We start from the raw sequence: 16,885 nt of genomic DNA, 5'->3' as shown, positions 1-16,885 counted from the left end.
TGGATGGACGGATAGATAGATGACTATTTATTGAAGACTCAGTATTCCCAGCATGGGTCAGACTCTTTGGAGGGATACTGAGAGGTGTGAGGCACTGTCCTGCCCTCTGGGCACTGACAGTCTACTTGGGGAAATAGAACTAATACCCCCAAAGAACTTAAAGAACAGGAGTGCTGAGCCTCCTGAAACCAGGGCTGTGGGTACACTTCCCGGAGAGAGCAGGTCTAAACCTGCTATGATTTGGGTGGGTGAGGCAGACTTGTAAGCCTTCCTGAGAGGCAATAAAGACTTATGCTCCCCAATAGCCTCTTTTCAAATGCAAACTTACTTCAAGATTGTAAATCCCATTTATGTTTTAGGGTGGATACATTTGTCATTTTCCAAGGCGTGGGAGCACAGAGGGGAGGCTGTGACGTGGGGTGAGATGATATGAGGAGGGGGAGGCTTTGCCTGCTTCAGGAATCTCAGCTGCCCCTGCTCACTGCCTCTCATCCCTCCTCCCTGTCAGCAGAAATGACACCTCACCCAACACCTCTTTTAGGCTGAAGCTTGTGTCTGGGTCCCGGCTGGGGCCAGGAGGGTAGAGAGGGAAGCAAAGTGGGAAGGTAAAAGCAGAGCAGGTCCAAGAGTTCATAGAAGACTGACTTTAAAAAAAAATGTGTTGCATGGGGTGGGGGCACTGGGGAGGCATCAACTCCATCTTTCTCACTCCCTGGGCACTGAGCTACACTGAGCTTTGGCAGATGGGCAAGGCTAGGGCTTAGAAGTCCTGCCAGGCAAGATGGGGAGAACAGTTAGCCACATGCAGTGGAGAACAGTCCCCGGCAGACTCTGCTCTGTTCGGACCTGAGCTGGCTGAAGGGGGGCCCTGCATTGCAAACCTGCTTTTCACTGTTATTTAACAGTGGAAGGTGATGACTCAGTCTGGCCTCTAGGAGGATGCACTGGTTTAAAGTATCTGAGTCAGCTGAGTGGGAGGAAGGAGGCTTAAAAGGACAGACATTGCCAAAGCCCAGCCAAGGGCAGAGCCCAAAGGATACAAGAAGGACCTTCAGCCACAGTCTGAAATCTGCACGTGGTTCCCTGGTGAGCCCATCCAGTGTCTACCCTCAAGCCACCCTCCACTGCCAGTGATGTAGTCCTGGTCACCCTCTTGCTGCTAGTTATCCTGGGACCAACGACCAGGCTGTTTTATATTATTTTATTTTTCAAACAAAAGGGCTCACGTATTTACTACTGAACCAACCTGCTAGTGCAGAAGCATAGAGACAAAGAGAAAAATCATTTTTCCCAATAGAACATGTCCTGCTGTCCAGACGGTGGCGATGTTTTCAGCTACATATGGTAAGATGCCAGTGACCTTGATACAGCATCGATATGTGGGCCATCTCGTGTGTGATTCCTTACAGACCCAGCTTGGCTCTTCTCCAATGTCTCCTCTTGGAGTTGTACCTGATTTTGTGACCAGTTTTCATGCAAATCCGTTGGGAGAGTGGGACAATTCTGCTTTTGTTTCCTGGCCAGGAATTGCTTGATCCTGAATGTCTTGTGAGAAGGCATGGCAAGGAACAGAGTCAACCACACACATCAAGGTGGTGGAGAAGGGAAGAGAGAGACAGGCTATTATAAAGAGCAGTCTCAGCAAATCCCTGCCCTTCTGGCAGGTGTAGGGGAATCTGCATTATAGCAGGCTTTGAGGGCTCATGCAGAGGAAGGACTAGGGCAGTGGTGAGTGAAGGGGGCTCAGAGTAAAGGCTGAGGTGAGTTATAAGAATCTGGAGAAGAAAAGACTCAAGTAAAACTCCAAGACTTTAAATCTCAGGAGGGCTGGCATGTAGCAGAGGAACTGAGCATTCTTTCTGTGGCTTCCAGGAGAAACCCACCCCTAGTGGAGGCAAGTTCTGTGGGGCAAGTCTGGCCATCTTTCCATGAATATGGTGCAGGTGGCTCAAGCACTGGGTAGGAGGTTAGACTAGATGAACTTTGGGGTCCTTCTGTAGTGAACTGGAGAATGATCCACACTGGTAGCTTGAAATCAGCCATGGTGGGAGTATTTACACCACTGAAAGTGGCAGGCACTACAAATCAGGTATCTTGCCCCCTACCGTGTTTAACCGTTTAACCAGGTCTTTCCAATTTGCTCTAAGAACATGACACATGCCACACTGCAGAATCAGCCACAGCCATGAGCGATGTCTATTTTACCCACAAGGGAACAGACTCACCAAGGTTAAGAAACTCTCCCAAGGTCACAAATATATGGAGGTGGGATGAAAACTCTGACTCCAAAACTCATGATCACTCCGGAGTCCCAGGAGGCCTCTCTCTCCTGCCCCAGACACAAAAGTGACTTGTCCTGTCAGGAAGTCACACTCAGATGACTTTGGGCTGCCATCCTTCCACCTGCTCTTTATAAAGAAATGTTGTCTTTATTTGATATATATATATTTTTAGACGTAGTGAGGAATTCCAGGAATTTAAGCCAGGAAACTGGACTTCATGTCACATACACTGAAAAGTCCTCACCAGGCTTTTTTCATTTTTTTTAAAATTTATTTATTTATTTATTTATTTTTGGCTATGTTGGGTCTTTGTTGCTGCGCGCGGGCTTTCTCTAGTTGCGGGGAGTGGGGGCTACTCTTCGTTGCGGTGTGCGGGCTTCTCATTGTGGTGACCTCTCTTGTTGCGGAGCACGGGCTCTGGGTGCGTGGGCTTCAGTAGTTGTGGCTCACGGGCTTAGTTGCTCCACAGCATGTGGGATCTTCCTGGACCAGGAATCAAACCCATGTCCCCTGCATTGGCAGGCGGATTCTTAACCACTGCACCACCAAGGAAGCCCTATTTGATATTTTAATTACAATAACAACTTAGACTTGTGTAACAAATTTTAACACAAGACATATATAAAATAAAACAATAGCTCCTTGCCTCTAATCTACCTTTCCCCATCTCCTATTAATCATTTAGTATGTATCTATCCATAGCTTTCTATGTACTGCAGGACAAGCATAAATATAATATTAAACATATAGTCACACACATAAGGTTGTTTTTTTTTTTTCTTTTTTCTTTTTTTTTTTTAATTTTATAGCTACTTTATTTATTTATTTATTTATTTTTGGCTGTGTTGGGTCTTCGGTTCGTGCGAGGGCTTTCTCTAGTTGCGGCAAGTGGGGGCCACTCTTCATCGCGGTGTGGGGACCGCTCTTCATCGCGGTGCGCGGGCCTTTCACTATTGCGGCCCCTCCCGTTGCGGGGCACAGGCTCCAGACGCGCAGGCTCAGTAGTTGTGGCTCACGGGCCCAGCTGCTCCGTGGCATGTGGGATCTTCCCAGACCAGGGCTCGAACCCGTGTCCCCTGCATTAGCAGGCAGATTCTCAACCACTGCGCCACCAGGGAAGCCCCATAGGGTTGTTTTTATACAATTGGGATCATACTATACAAAATGTTCGGTGATTTTTTTTTCACTTAAATTGTCATATTTTTCCACTTCATTACTTCACTCATTTAAAAACTGCCTAGTATTCCAGAGTATGTATGGATCATAATTTATGCCAAGGGTCTTTTATTGATGGACATTTAGGTTACAATGTTCTTCAGCAATTATCTTTGTAAAAATGCATGTTTGAGCATATGTGTATTTCGGTTGGATAGACTTCTAGAATTAGAATCTAGGGTGTATGCATATTAAATTTTGATAATGTCAAACTGCTCTCCAAAAGAGACGGTGCCAATTCATAGTCTATCAGCAATAAACAAGAGTTTTCCCCCACCCGCTTGTCAACACTAAATATTATCATCGACCTTTTTAATTTTTGCCACTCTGGTGGGTTAAAAAGTGGTATTTTTTAACTTTGCATGGCCTTAAAAATTAGTAAGTTTAAGTATCTCCCAAAGCTTACTACTTATCATTTATAAGATCTCTACTGGTTACTTATTCGTATTCTTTGCCCGCTTTTATGTTCTGTGTTGTCTTTGATTGTCTGTAGAGTGCTTTACACATAGTGGATATTGATCCTCTGTTATACACATACACTTTCCACCTACCCTGCCCTCAACACCAGCTTTCCCTTCATATGCACACCAACTCTGCTGCACCATGTCAAACCCAAACCATCCAGCCCCCCAGACTCTCCGACAGGGGCACCAAGTGGCAGGGTGTGTGATCCTCATTCTAGTTTCACAGAAGGCAGTAAGTAGGACCTAGCAGCTAAGAGTGTGATCTCTGGAGTCAGGCCTGTCTGTATTCAAGTCCCAGTTCTGCCACTTACAGACCATGCTTTTAGAGATGAACTACATACTTAACTTCTCTAAACACCTGTTTCTTCAGTGGTAGAACAGAGATAAGAGTAGTATCAATCCCACAAGATATTTCTGTGTGCTAACATTTCTTGAACCCTTAATTTCTGCCATAAATGCATTATAATAATGTACTATGTGTGTTAAATGTAGTATAATAATGTATTCATTTATTAACCTCACGATGATATGTTTATTTGCATATTCACAAAGTGCTCTACAACACCACCAGGCGAGTAAACCTTAGCTTATAGTGTGAGCGTTGACAACTCCGCATGGCAACGTGTGAATCTGCTCCCCTCTGCCTCAAGATGCTCTTTTGACCCCTGTGGTTAGTCCACACACGACAGCTCCTGTTCAGCAGCCCATTCCCTTGGCTTCCACTGTGGCTCTTGTCACTTTGGCTGCCCTTCTCTCGATCCCCTACAGCTCTACCAACGTTTTGTTGGGGTTCACCAAACCTGAGCCCAGCGCCCTAGATCCTGTGCACACAGATTCTACCGATTCAAACTCAGGACGTCAATGGGCAACATGGCACAGAGCAGCCTTCTCTGGCCTTTGATTCACACATTAGCTCATCCATATACTACCTGTGGGGCCTTAGATGAGTTATGAGTGACTTGGCTTCTCTGAGCCCCCATTGTACTCATCTCATAGCTCATGATTTCCTAAGCTCTACAGAGCAGCCCCTGCAGGTGCTCAACCAATGCTGGTTCCCTTCCCACTTCCCCTGCCTCTCTTTTGTTCTGACCCCCTTTCCAGGGCACTCTGTTGGCTTTTGAGGCCAAGTTAGCGGGTTGTACCAAAGCCTTTAGGAAAGAGCTCACCCTTGCTCCCCTTCCCGAGTGGTAACTGATGCTTAGAGACACATGCCTTTCAGAAGCTTCTGAGTCACTTCTCCCTTGGCTGGTTTCCTTGTAGGCGGTGACACCCATTACAAAATACCAGCCCCTGTTAATACTTTGAATTCTCTTCCTCTGCGTGTCTGAAGCGTGGGAAATGTTTGACGAATGAATAAATGAATGACAGAATCCTTGGTCTGTATTCATGACCCATCTTAATCTTGCTTCCTTTCTAGGCTTTTCTCTCTCCACACCCTTCACCTCACCCTTCCCTGAAGCAAACCATCCACCTTCTCCACTCCCCTGTTCACAGAGCTTTGATATTTCATTTCCTCCTGGGAAATATCACTCCCAACTACATGTGTCATTTCCTCAGGGCCCAGTTGGATTGGCAGCTTCTCCCCCAGCCCTGAATTCTCACAGCAGTTTCTTGGGGCCTCTGTCGGGGCACTTTACATTTTCTCTCTGCTGTGATCACTCACCCCTTTCCCTTCTCCCCTGATGACTCCCTGGAGTGGGCTCCTATTCGCTTTGTCTTTTGCTCCTCCCAGTGTCCAGTGCAAGGCTCTCGTGGCCCAGTGAGTTACACTCCAGCAGATAAAGCATTTGTCAACCAGAAGGGGCCTTGGGTCTTTGGGGCCCAGATGGCTCATCCTCTAGTTGGAAAGCCAAGGCTCAAAGAGGGGAAGTAACTGGCCCAAGGTCACACAGTGGCAAAGTGAGAACTAGAACCCAAACCTCAGGACATCCAGTTGAGAGCTTTTTCCCAGTACCAGGCAAGTTCAAGCTGGCCAACTTTTGCTACCTCAACCAGGCAGAGTCAGATCAGTGTTAACTCAATACCTCTACTGCATCCAACGTCAGAATACCCAGGAGTTGGGAATAGTATATATGTGTGTGCACGTAAGGGTAGAACCAAAGAGCCAGTTAAGCATAATTCCCTTGGACAGTTTTGCTTTATCTTGTTAATAATCACAATATATATACATATATAATTTATATATATAAAACATACATACAAGTATTTTTCTCTTATAGGAACAATACATGTTTGACATGTTTGTTGTTAAAAAAAAATTGGAACATACTAAAAAGTATAGAGAACAAAGTTAAAATCATAGTTTCCTACCACCCAGAATTAACGACTTACGTTTTTTATATATTTCTTTCTAGATCTTTTTCCATGCAAGTAGGAATTCATTTCAGTACTTGGGGGGGTGGTATGGTATGTACAGTTTAGTGTCTTCTGGTTTTCATTTAGATCCTATGGCATAAGCATTTTCCCACGTTATTATAATATGCTCACAAACTCCATTTTAATGACTGCTTAAGAGTTCATCGTGTGCCATGATTTTTTTTAACCACTTCTTTATTGTTGGGTGTTTATAAATGACGCTGGGAAAGAACATTCTTGAACAAGAGTCTTTGCCTGCGTTTCAGATTATTTTTTTAGGACAAATTCCTAGAAGTGGAGGGCAGGGACATTTTTAAGGCTCTCAATACTTGCTGCCAAGCAGCTTTCCAGAAACATGTACCAGTTACACCCCCACCAGCTGCATTAGAGAAGAGCCTTTTGATTCTGCCAATGCAGCAACACCTCGGGCTGAAGGAAGGCCACTCTTCCATCCAAAGCCTCTCAGCGGTCCTAACAATGGACCCCTTGTCCCACCCCCATCTCCTCTTCCCGCACTGCCCTGCATCCCTGGCTCCAGGCTTGGAACAGAGGCTGTCTGCGAGGCCTCTGTTCAGTCCAGTCCAGCCTTGGTGCCCTGCGGGGTCGGTAGAGCTGAAACGTAAGAGGTGTGCCTGTCCTAGGATGGGGTGGGGCCACCATCCTTCCAGCCTCAGGGAGACCCCCAGGGGAAGTGAGGAGGTGGGTGTGTAAGGGTTGCTGAGTCATCCGCCTCACTTGGAGAACAACCCCATCCGAGCCCAGGGCAGAGTTCTGCACATGACGAGGGGAAAGTAGACACCAGCCCCAGTGACAATGGCCACAGGGTTACTCTGGCCAGCATGTAGATGACTTCTGTTTCCCTACAGGCTCTGAAGCCCCTCCATGAATCCTCGGAAGAAGGTGGACCTCAAGCTCATCATCATCGGAGCCCTGGGGTAAGCCAAGTTCAGCTGGGGGTCTGGGGGTTGGGAAGAAGCCCCTACCCAAGAACAGTGAGACGTCCTATATTTGCTCCCACCTTGCATGGGTCCCTTTCTGATTCAGAGTGGCACCAGGGAGGGCATTCCACCCCAGGGAAGGGAGCTGAGATGGGAGAAAGAGACTGGGAGTCAGGCTACCTGGTTTCTGACCCCGGCTCTGCAGTTAACTCTGCAGTAACTAGGTATGTGAATTAGGCAAGCCATTTAGCATCTCTCTGCCCTCCTACCTCCTGCCACATACAGCAAAGACCTGACCATTTTGCTGTGAGGCACTCGGCTCTCTGCAAACTTCTCTGCTCACTTTGGTCCCTGCTTCTAGTGTCCATTCCCTAGTATTAGCAAGCTACTCAAACTGCAAGTGTTAGAAATTCAAAATCTCAGAGAGAGACAGTGGTGAGAGGGTCATGGTAAGATGTTGAGAAAGGTATGGATATGTGTGTGAGTGTGTGTGTGTGTGTGTGTGTTTGTAGTGTGTCCACATGTGTCTGGGTTTTTTTCCTTAGTGTTGGAAAGACTTCCCTCCTCCACCGATTCGTGCACAAGACATTTTACGAGGACTATCAGACCACACTGGGAGCCAGCATCCTCTCCAAGATTATCATACTGGATGACACAACTTTGAAGCTACAAGTGAGCCGCCCTCTCATCCCCTCTTCAACATACACACCTGAATATCACCCCACATTCCCTGGACGGCCACTCACACAGCAATGTGCACCAGGAGCTAGAAGAGTCTAGAGCATAGATCAGTAAACTTTAATTCATGGGCCAAATCTGGTCCACCATTTGCTTTTGAAAATAAAGTTTTATTGGAACACAGCCCTGCCCGTTTGTTTACTCACGGTCTTATGGCTGCTTTCACAGTACAACAGCAGAATTGAGTAGTGGCAACAGACGGTATATAGTCTGCAAAGCTTGTTATTTACTATATGTCCCTTTATGGAAAAATTTACTGATCCCTGATCTAGAAGGGAGAGCACCAATCCAGAATTAAGAGGCCCCCTAAGGCTCAGGTTCCCTGGAAAAATTGCCAAGTGGACTTGGGCAAGTCACTCCCAAGGTCCAAATCTATCAGGTGGAAGAACAATGCCTGTCCTGATGCCCCAGGTGGAAAATGAGGACTCAGATGTGAAAGTACTCTTGGGATGTTAAATATTAGTGCAGAGATTCTGTAGTGTACATGGGTGACAGGGTGTGTGATGCCTGTGTGTGAAAGGACCTCATGCACCTGTGCCAGGGTTATCTGCCCCCTACCCAGAAAAGGAAGCTTTGACATGATGTGACCTGTTTGGGCCTACCTTCAGCCACTCATCACAGCCCCATGGAGCCTCTGTTCTTCCCCTCCAGATCTGGGACACAGGAGGACAGGAGCGATTCCGCTCCATGGTGTCTACATTCTACAAAGGCTCTGATGGCTGCGTCCTGGCTTTTGATGTCACTGACGTGGAGACCTTTGAAGCCCTGGAAACCTGGAGGGGTGATGTTCTAGCCAAAACCATTCCAATGGAGCAGTCCTACCCCATGGTGGTGCTGGGGAACAAGATCGATCTGGCAGACCGGCAGGTACCGCTGACTCATTCATCCATTCATTCACCAAACATGTGAGGACTGGCTATATGCCAGGCACTGAGTTAAGTCCCACACATACAGAGTTGAATCAGGCATAGTCCTTACCTTAAGAATTTTACAGTCTAGTAATGGATGCAGATAATTTAAAAACAATTATGATACAATAAGATAAATCATAAGCAATCATAGAGATACACCTTGGATATTTGGGGGCCATAGTGAAAGGGCATCTATCTACTCAAGCCCAGAGTATAGAAAGGGCTTCCTATAAGGAAGTGGGTTCCAGGCTGAAGAGACAGCAAGAACAAAGGTAAGAAATAGCATGATGTGAGCAATTTTGAAGGCAATTTTGTCTAGAGACAGGGAATGGAAGAATGAAGGCACCAGAAGTAGGCAGGTGGGATTTGAATTAACCTGTAGAACAGTATTTCTACCCAGGGTCAGATAGGGGGTCTGCAGTTATGAATTCTTGAAACTACAAATTTTCTGGGAAAGTAGTAATACAGTATTTATTTCTTATTAGCTTAAGCATATTCTATATCATCTGGCCAACCACTTGACAAATGATCTGCTTGCTCCATGGCTGCAGTGACCACACTTATGTAGGTGTTTACCATGGCAGTGGCATTGAGTAGAGCTCTGTTCATCGTTGCCTACTAATGAGAAGAGAATAAAAGTAGACAATTTATAAAAGATGCTCTTGTGCCAAACAAAGCCCAAAGGACACCAAAAAGAGTGTCTGAACAAGTTGTCTTAGTATTTCAAATAGAGAAAATAAATGGGGTTCATATTTGAACCACATTTTCACAAGTGTTCAAATGGAGAAAAGTGATAGGAGAACTGAGGCATCACTTGGAATGATGGATGGGTGGGTGGATGAATGGATGGTGGTGCTTCCAACTAAGCTATTACCTCCATAAAGAAGAGCCTCTTGTTCAGAGAGAGAGATGAGTTTGGTTCTGACATGCTGAGTTGGAGGAGCTTGGAGAACAACTAATTGGGGATGACCAGTAGGCTTTAGAACGCATAAGAATGAAACTTCAAAGGAGAAGTCTGTGCTGGAAATAGAAATCTAGAAGTCATCAATTCTATGGTAACTTCAGGTTGCAAATTTAGTGTCAATTCTCTAATTACAAATATCCAATCTCAAATAAGAATCAAAGTCCTAAGTTCATTCACAGCCAAGGGGTCTCTCTTTTTCCCACTGGGGCCAGCTGCAAGTGAGAACACTGTGGTCTAGGAGGGGCATCTCATTGCCAACTTTATGTGTCTACACTTCCTCCCCTTCTCAGGATAATTTTGGTTTCAGAGCCCATCAGGAATGAAGCAAAAAGAGGGATAAGAGGTCAGGAGAAGCGAAAAGATCCTTATTTGACTGGTACTGTCTTAAGATAGTTTGTGCTCTCCCGGTCCAGTATTTCAAGCTGTCTCTTGGTGGATTACTCTTTTGGGTCCTAAGAAGCCTCCACTGGGAACATTTAACTGTACCTCCCCTGACAAGGGTCTTGCATATTCTTCCTCAACTCCTAATTTAGGAGCTTAAGAGCCATCCTCCACTCCATGGGGTCCCCTCCTCCTGCAGACACTCTTCCTGATGGGGTTTACAACAGCTCCAGGCTGCCTAGCTCTCTGTGGAGCCCGCCTCCTCTCTTTCATAAGACACACCGTGCATTCTGGCTCCATTGTAGGGCCAAGGGTAATTCATTCTCAGTGCAGTCTGTCCTCTCTCTGCCCTGTTGCCTTTTGCCTTAAATCCCTCAGATGCAATCAGATACCAATCCACTGTAGCCACCAAACTCCAGGGGTCATATGTTAACCTTTCCAAGTGGCCTCCTTGAAACCCTCTTTTGTCCAGAGGTGAGGCCTTACATGGTCTCCCTCTTAGGAGGGGTGTACCCCCCCCAAAAATCCTTTCTAACCCTCCTTTTCAATCCTTTTATATCCATGCCAGGGGTGTTAGAGTCGTCTAGCAGATTCTTGGTCATGAACCTTTGGAAATGTGCACAGTCCCAGGGGTGGTCTGTCTCCCAACCAACTTGATACCTGGCATCAATCACACTGTAGTGTCTCTGCCAAAACTTCCATTTCACATCTTGCTTCATATACCTGCAAGTCGTGGGGTGGGCAGTCGAGGGAGTTCAAGACTGAGAGTGCGACGTTTCCTCAGTGAAATAAGAGGCACCATCTTCTGCTGAGAGAGAGGAGGAAGGGAGCCCAGGAGGAATCTCAAGAATCATGGTGAAGCTGTGCCAGTTACTCTGCAGAGAAACAGGTGAAGGAGCTAGTCAAGGACAAAGACCAGAACTGATGGGTGACACCAAGGGCTCAGGGAGACCAGGAGTTTGAAGTGGAGTCTATGTTGTGTTTTTCTTCAACAATGTACATGGGGTAAAAGCCAGGGACCTGATGGAAGGTTTTTCCAGACAAGAGTAGCTGAAGAACAGAGCTGCAAGGGCACTCGCTGAGAACCCATGGAGGAAAGAGGAGAGACAAGAAGAGGCTGAAGAGCCAGGAGGCTGTCAGAGGTTGAGGAACAGGGCAGAAGGAGGGAGGGGAAAGGAGACCAGACAATGGAGGCCCTGGGTCTGGGCCTGGGAAGGAGAGGCTGAGTGGAGAGAAGGTGAAGACGGCTGCAGGGGAAGGAAGTGTGAGGCTCTCGTGAGCGTTGGGGGCTGCGTGCAGAGGAAGTTTCACGAGATTGCAAGTGTTCAGTGAATCAGGGGGTACCTGGCAGGATGGGAGGCATAAGTGATGACTCAGAGGGGTAGAGGGGGTCCAATCCCAGCTGCAGGATGACGAGCTTTGTTCTGCAGAGAGAGGAAGAATAAAAGTTTGAAAGAAGTAGCAAAGACCCAGGCAAGCCCAACCAGGTCTCTGGGGTCTGTACTGAGTAGGGTGTGGAAATAACCCGCACTGGAGAGGGTGACAAGGGAAGGGCTTGAAGGAAGGCAGAGCAGGAGGAACAGAGGTGAAGAAGTGCTCGCAGCCATGAGATGAGCACAGGGAAGTGGAGAGGAGGAACTGGAAGTGGGGAGAACAGAGGGACTTCAATCCAGAGACCCAGGATCGTGGAGCCGGAGGTGAGGCTGGGAAGCGGCTGCCCGCAAACGGCACAGACCCAGCAGGGGATGCCGCCAGTCGTTGAGAGGCACACCCTGGGCTTGGAGAGCCAGTCTGGAGACAGTCCCCGCTCGCACAGGCTTGAGTGGATAAGAGCTGAGGGCCACCGGAAGGAGCACCTTCTCTGGGCTCAAATTCGTGTGTGTGCTTGGCCAGTTCCAGCTTCTTTGTGAAATAGAGACCAGACTCAGATTTCATGAGGTTGTTTGAGGATTATAGGCAATGATGCCTATAAAGCACATGGCAATCTTAATACGTGGAAGTGACTGTTCCCCTCCTTAATTTAATACCTCCAAGGTGTGGGCTGGGAAGATAGGGAAGCTCTTCCTACTTAACAAAGAGAAAATGAATATTTAAAACATATATGTTAGATGTGGGATGATGAAAAAGCTGTGGAAATGAGCAGTGGTGATGGTTACACAATGATGTGAATGTACTAATGCCACCGAACTGTACACTTAAATATAGTTAAAATGGTAAATTTTATGTTTAGGTATATTTTACCACAATCAATCAATCAATCAATACCTCACCAGGATAATTTTAAAGAAATTGCTGACTTAGATTTTTCTTAAAACCCCTACTCCTTCTACACAAGGTAAAAGTGAAAAAAAATTAGTTTATTAGAAAGAACAGTTCTGCTAGCATCTATGCTATGAAGAATTTATTCACTAGGATGTGCATTCTTTCTCTACACTCAGGCAGTTTCTGACTTACTGCTGATTCATAACATTGGGATTATGTTTTCTTCATTATTTTTGATTGGTTTAAGATGTATCTGACATACTAATCTCAACACACACAATTGATCATTTTAAATGCATATGAGGTATGGGGATATATGTATATGTATAGCTGATTCACTTTGTTATAAAGCAGAAACTAACACACCATTGTAAAGCAATTATATTCCAATAAAGATGTTAAAAAAAAAAAGAAAAAAGAATAAATAAATGCATATTAGGGAATTCCCTGGCGGTCCAGTTGTTAGTACTCCGCGCTTCCACTGCAGGGGGCACAGGTTCGATCCCTGGTTGGGGAACTAAGATCTCACATGCTATGCGGCGCAGCCAAAGGCAAACAAACAAACAAATTAATTAATTAAATGCATGTGAGGCGGCGCGGCGGAGAGGCCCGGAGAGCCGGAGCAGGCTTCCATGCCCCCACCCGCCCGCTACAGATGCGCGGCAGGGCAGGGGGCGGGGCTAGGGGCGGGGCCGATCGATCTTCTCCGGCTCCGACGTCCTCGGCCTGCCGGGTTAGCCCCGGTCGGCTAGGGTGCGGCCGCGGGAACAGCGCTTGCGGATGATGTGGGGCAGCGGTCGCCTGGCGGGTGCTGGGGGTGACGGGGCGGCTGTGACCGTGGTCTTCACCAACGCTCGCGACTGCTTCCTCCATTTGCCGCGGCGCCTCGTGGCCCAGCTGCATCTGCTGCAGGTAACGCGCCTGCCCCGGACGAGCTTCCCGGCCCCGAGTCGGGGCACCTGGTGGGCAGTCTGCGGTCGGCCGGGCCCCAGGTCTATTAGGGGCGCAGCGGCCGCTCAGGCCTCTCCCGGCGGCGGGACGCGGGCTGCTTTCCCCGGGCCGCCGACCGGTTCAGAGGCCAGACTGTGGGCCGGTCTGGGCGGTCTTTGCAACCACACCACGTCTAGTGCAGCCCCGGGCCTTTGAGTTAACTTGCCGCATTCCAGGTCTTTTACTCGGTGAAACTGGGCTTTCAGACATCCTGATATTCTGCCACTGCGTTCAACTATTTCTCACTCCAGGTTGGAAAAGCTTTTGAGAAGTCGGGTTTGTTTGTCTTTTTGGGTTTTGTTTTGTTTCATTTTTAAAGAGTGTTTTTCCTACCAATGATCTCCAGGTGCCTGCACGGCTGTGGCCTGGGCCTCCAGAAGGAGGGGCAGACTTGGTTTGTGGAGCCCCTGTAGGTTAACAGAGACTGAGCCCTGTGTCCCACCAGCGGGATAGGTTAATAAGATGAAGGTTCTTCCAGCGTCTCCGTTGCTCGGAGCACCTCTGAGGTGTGCTGGGAATGTGCAGTGGGATTATGCATACTTGGACGTATGTAGTTAGGATTACTTGAACCTCTGCTTTCAGTTGCCGTCTGAACATTGTGATTGTGGTAGTTCATAGCTCTAACCACATCCCTACTTTCATTATTTTAAAATAGAGGCACCTGGTCTACGAGTTTGAGTGTGCTTCTGGGGGCAAAAGGATAGAATATTCGAAATCTTTGAAAATCCTGGATGCCTAGTACCCCACTACTGGCTAATCCTTGCAGGAAATATTGAAGAGTTTGCAATAATTTCAAATGTCCCACCTTTCCATTTTAGTAACTACTTTTCTAGATTATATTTGCCCCGTCTTTCAAAGCATGTTAATTTCAACAGATCCTGCCATTATTTCTTTTACCATAAAGTAGGTAGTCTCTTGGCCCTGATGAGCTCCCTTCATGGCAGGAGATGAGTTAGTTATGTCACCAAATCCCAGGTAGATCCTGCCTGCCCTGTGCTCAGTCAGCTTTGATGGAAATTGTCCACAGTGCCTTCAAATCTCCACCTAATGAGTTTATAGGAAACACTCCCCACCTAATGAGTTTATAGGATTGCTTCCTTACAGTAGCTCTAAAATGTGGATGCTGTGTTACATTCATCACTATTTAGGAATTTAGTGGTCTTGATCTATTTTAAAAATTTTTGGCCTTCAATAAGTATTCATAAGAATTAATTCATAGATACATTTTTGAAACTTAAATCTCTTTAGCCTTGGAACAAACTGTTGTTTCTGTCCAGCCTATATCAGCAGAATAGGCCAACTTTTCTCCCCAATTAGAAAAGTAATACATGTTTTATAGGAAATTTGGAAAGCATGGAAAATTATAAACAAGAAAATAAAGTTACCCATAATCCCCAAACCTAAAGATAACTAATGTTAACAGTTTGAATCAAATCTTCTAGTTTTGTTTCTAAGCTCTATTTTTAACAGAAATGGAGTCCTACACACACCCTTATATGTAGTTTTGTATCCTGATATTTTCCCTTAGTGTTACTATAAGTGTTTTATTTTGTTAAAAGGTAATTGTCATTTTTAGTGGCTAATTAGTATTCTGTCATAAGTTTGCCGTTATTTAATTGTTCACTGTGATGGAACGTTTATATTGTATTCAATTTTTAGACATTAAAAGTGATACTGTAATTATATTTTAATAAAAGTTAAAAATAACATATCTTTGTTGTATAATATATAATAAAACATTGTTTTATTTTCTGGTTATTTAGGATAGGCTCCCAGAATTATTGAGTTAGAGGGCATAGATAATTGTTAAAGTAGAAAGTCATGAGTTGGGAGTTAATAGGTTGAATTACTTTACTTCAGCTGAAGCATTGAATACGTAATACAGATAATACTGTAATGGGTAAAGAGTCAGAATGATGATTTTCTGGCCTGTGTCAGATTTTCCTTTTTTTCTTTCAGTTTTGAGATATAATTGGCATACAGCCCTGTGTAAGTTTAAGGTGTACAGCATAATGATTTGACTTACATGCATCATGAAATGATGACCATAGTTGGTTTAGTGATATCCATCATCTCATATAGATAAAAAATTATAGAAGTAGAAAAAAACGTTTTCCTTGTGATGAGAACTCAGTGTTTACTCTCAACAAGTTTCATATATATTAATGCAACAGTGTTCATTGTATTTATCATGTTGCAAAAGGCTTTAAAAATACGGATGTTCTGGTTCTTCCTCAGTCCTACTGAATCAGAATCTTGGGGAGTGGGCTTCAGGCATCTGTAGTTTTAGAAATAACTTAAGGCTACTTGGATGCACAAAAAGTTGGGACCCGCTGTTCTAGAATCATAGAATGTTGATGGTGAAAGAGACCTTAGGTATCTAGGTCATTTCTGTACTTTCATGCATGAGCAAACTGGCCAGTCCATTTCCCTGCAGTTAATTTGCCCTCGTCTGTAACTCACCTGCATCATCCACCCTCGCCTCCTCGCTGTTTCTTCCATAACCCAGCTCCTTCCCACTTCTGTACTCTTACTCAAGCTATTCTTCTTCCCTAAAGCATTTTTCCTCATTCCATGCTTTTAAAAACAGCATAATTGTACCTCCTCCACATAGTTTCAGATTCTCTGTTGCCCACATTTGTCTCCTTTTCAAAACTTCACTGCAGTGTTTATGTGACACAGCTCACTTGTTATATTCTGTTCTGTGTTTTAAGTATTGTCTTCTTTTGTTTATCCAAGTCCTGTTTCAGGACTGGGTACCCAGAGGATGCTTTAACTCAGGATTTCTTAACCTTGGCACTACTGACATTTTAGGCTGGGAAATTTCCTGTTGTGGGGGACTGTCCTGGGTATTGTAGGATATTTAGCTGCATCTTTGGCCTCTACCCACTAGATGCCAGCAACACCCCTCCTCCTGGTTGTGACCAAAAATATCTGGAGACATTGCCAAATGTCTCCTGGGGGAGAAAATCACCCTCAGTTGAGAATTACTACTGTAGCTTAGTTAACTTTGTCTGCGTTACTGAAACAGGGGAGAGGATTCATATCCACACGGAGAGCAACCAAATGAACCTAAATCACCCTCCAGAAATAGCCATTTTGTCATTTCCTTTGTGTTACCCAGGCCTCGGACCTGGCGGATCCTAAGGCACTGCAACCTATGGTTTCACCCAGCAATTTCCTTCAAGTGATATGGATACCATGGGTTTGGGCAAAAGCAGGTCAGTCATTTGTTGATTAGATTGAACTCCTGGAAAAGGGGCTCCCTTCTCTCTAGGCTGTCCTTTTCTTCTCTCTACCTGAGGGCCCAGGGGCTCTGTGGTCCAAGTGAATGATTTTTGATCTAAAAATGAACTCAGAAGATTAGTCTGCAAAGTTTACTGAA

General features: G+C 45.7%; 1 protein-coding gene and 1 pseudogene across 19 annotated transcripts in view; one reads left to right on the top strand and one right to left on the bottom strand.

Moving 5' to 3' along the window:
• Window positions 1-16,885, top strand: part of LOC103002418 (ras-related protein Rab-7b) — an 84,939-nt gene that overhangs the window by 1,061 nt on the left and 66,993 nt on the right. For 15 of the 19 annotated variants that reach the window (XR_009008516.1, XR_009008515.1, XR_009008514.1 and 12 more), the window contains exons 2-4: window positions 7,183-7,251; window positions 7,800-7,926; window positions 8,644-8,859. Coding sequence is in view for 4 of the 19 variants with exons in the window: in XM_057547619.1 (XP_057403602.1) it covers window positions 7,199-7,251; window positions 7,800-7,926; window positions 8,644-8,859 (396 nt within the window). In the remaining 15 variants the exon portion in view is untranslated. Of the gene's footprint in view, window positions 1-359; window positions 420-7,182; window positions 7,252-7,799; window positions 7,927-8,643; window positions 8,860-16,624; window positions 16,722-16,885 lie in introns of all 19 variants that reach the window. The other 4 variants (XR_009008518.1, XR_009008519.1, XM_057547567.1 and 1 more) reach the window with 2 other exon arrangements.
• LOC130708314 (60S ribosomal protein L39-like) lies at window positions 1,404-1,560 on the bottom strand (annotated as a pseudogene).

This window comes from Balaenoptera acutorostrata, chromosome 1 (genome assembly GCF_949987535.1).
Source record: "Balaenoptera acutorostrata chromosome 1, mBalAcu1.1, whole genome shotgun sequence".
Lineage (NCBI taxonomy): Eukaryota > Metazoa > Chordata > Mammalia > Artiodactyla > Balaenopteridae > Balaenoptera > Balaenoptera acutorostrata.
The sequence above is the reverse complement of the archived record's forward strand: the minus strand, read 5'-3'. Positions and strand labels throughout refer to the sequence as shown.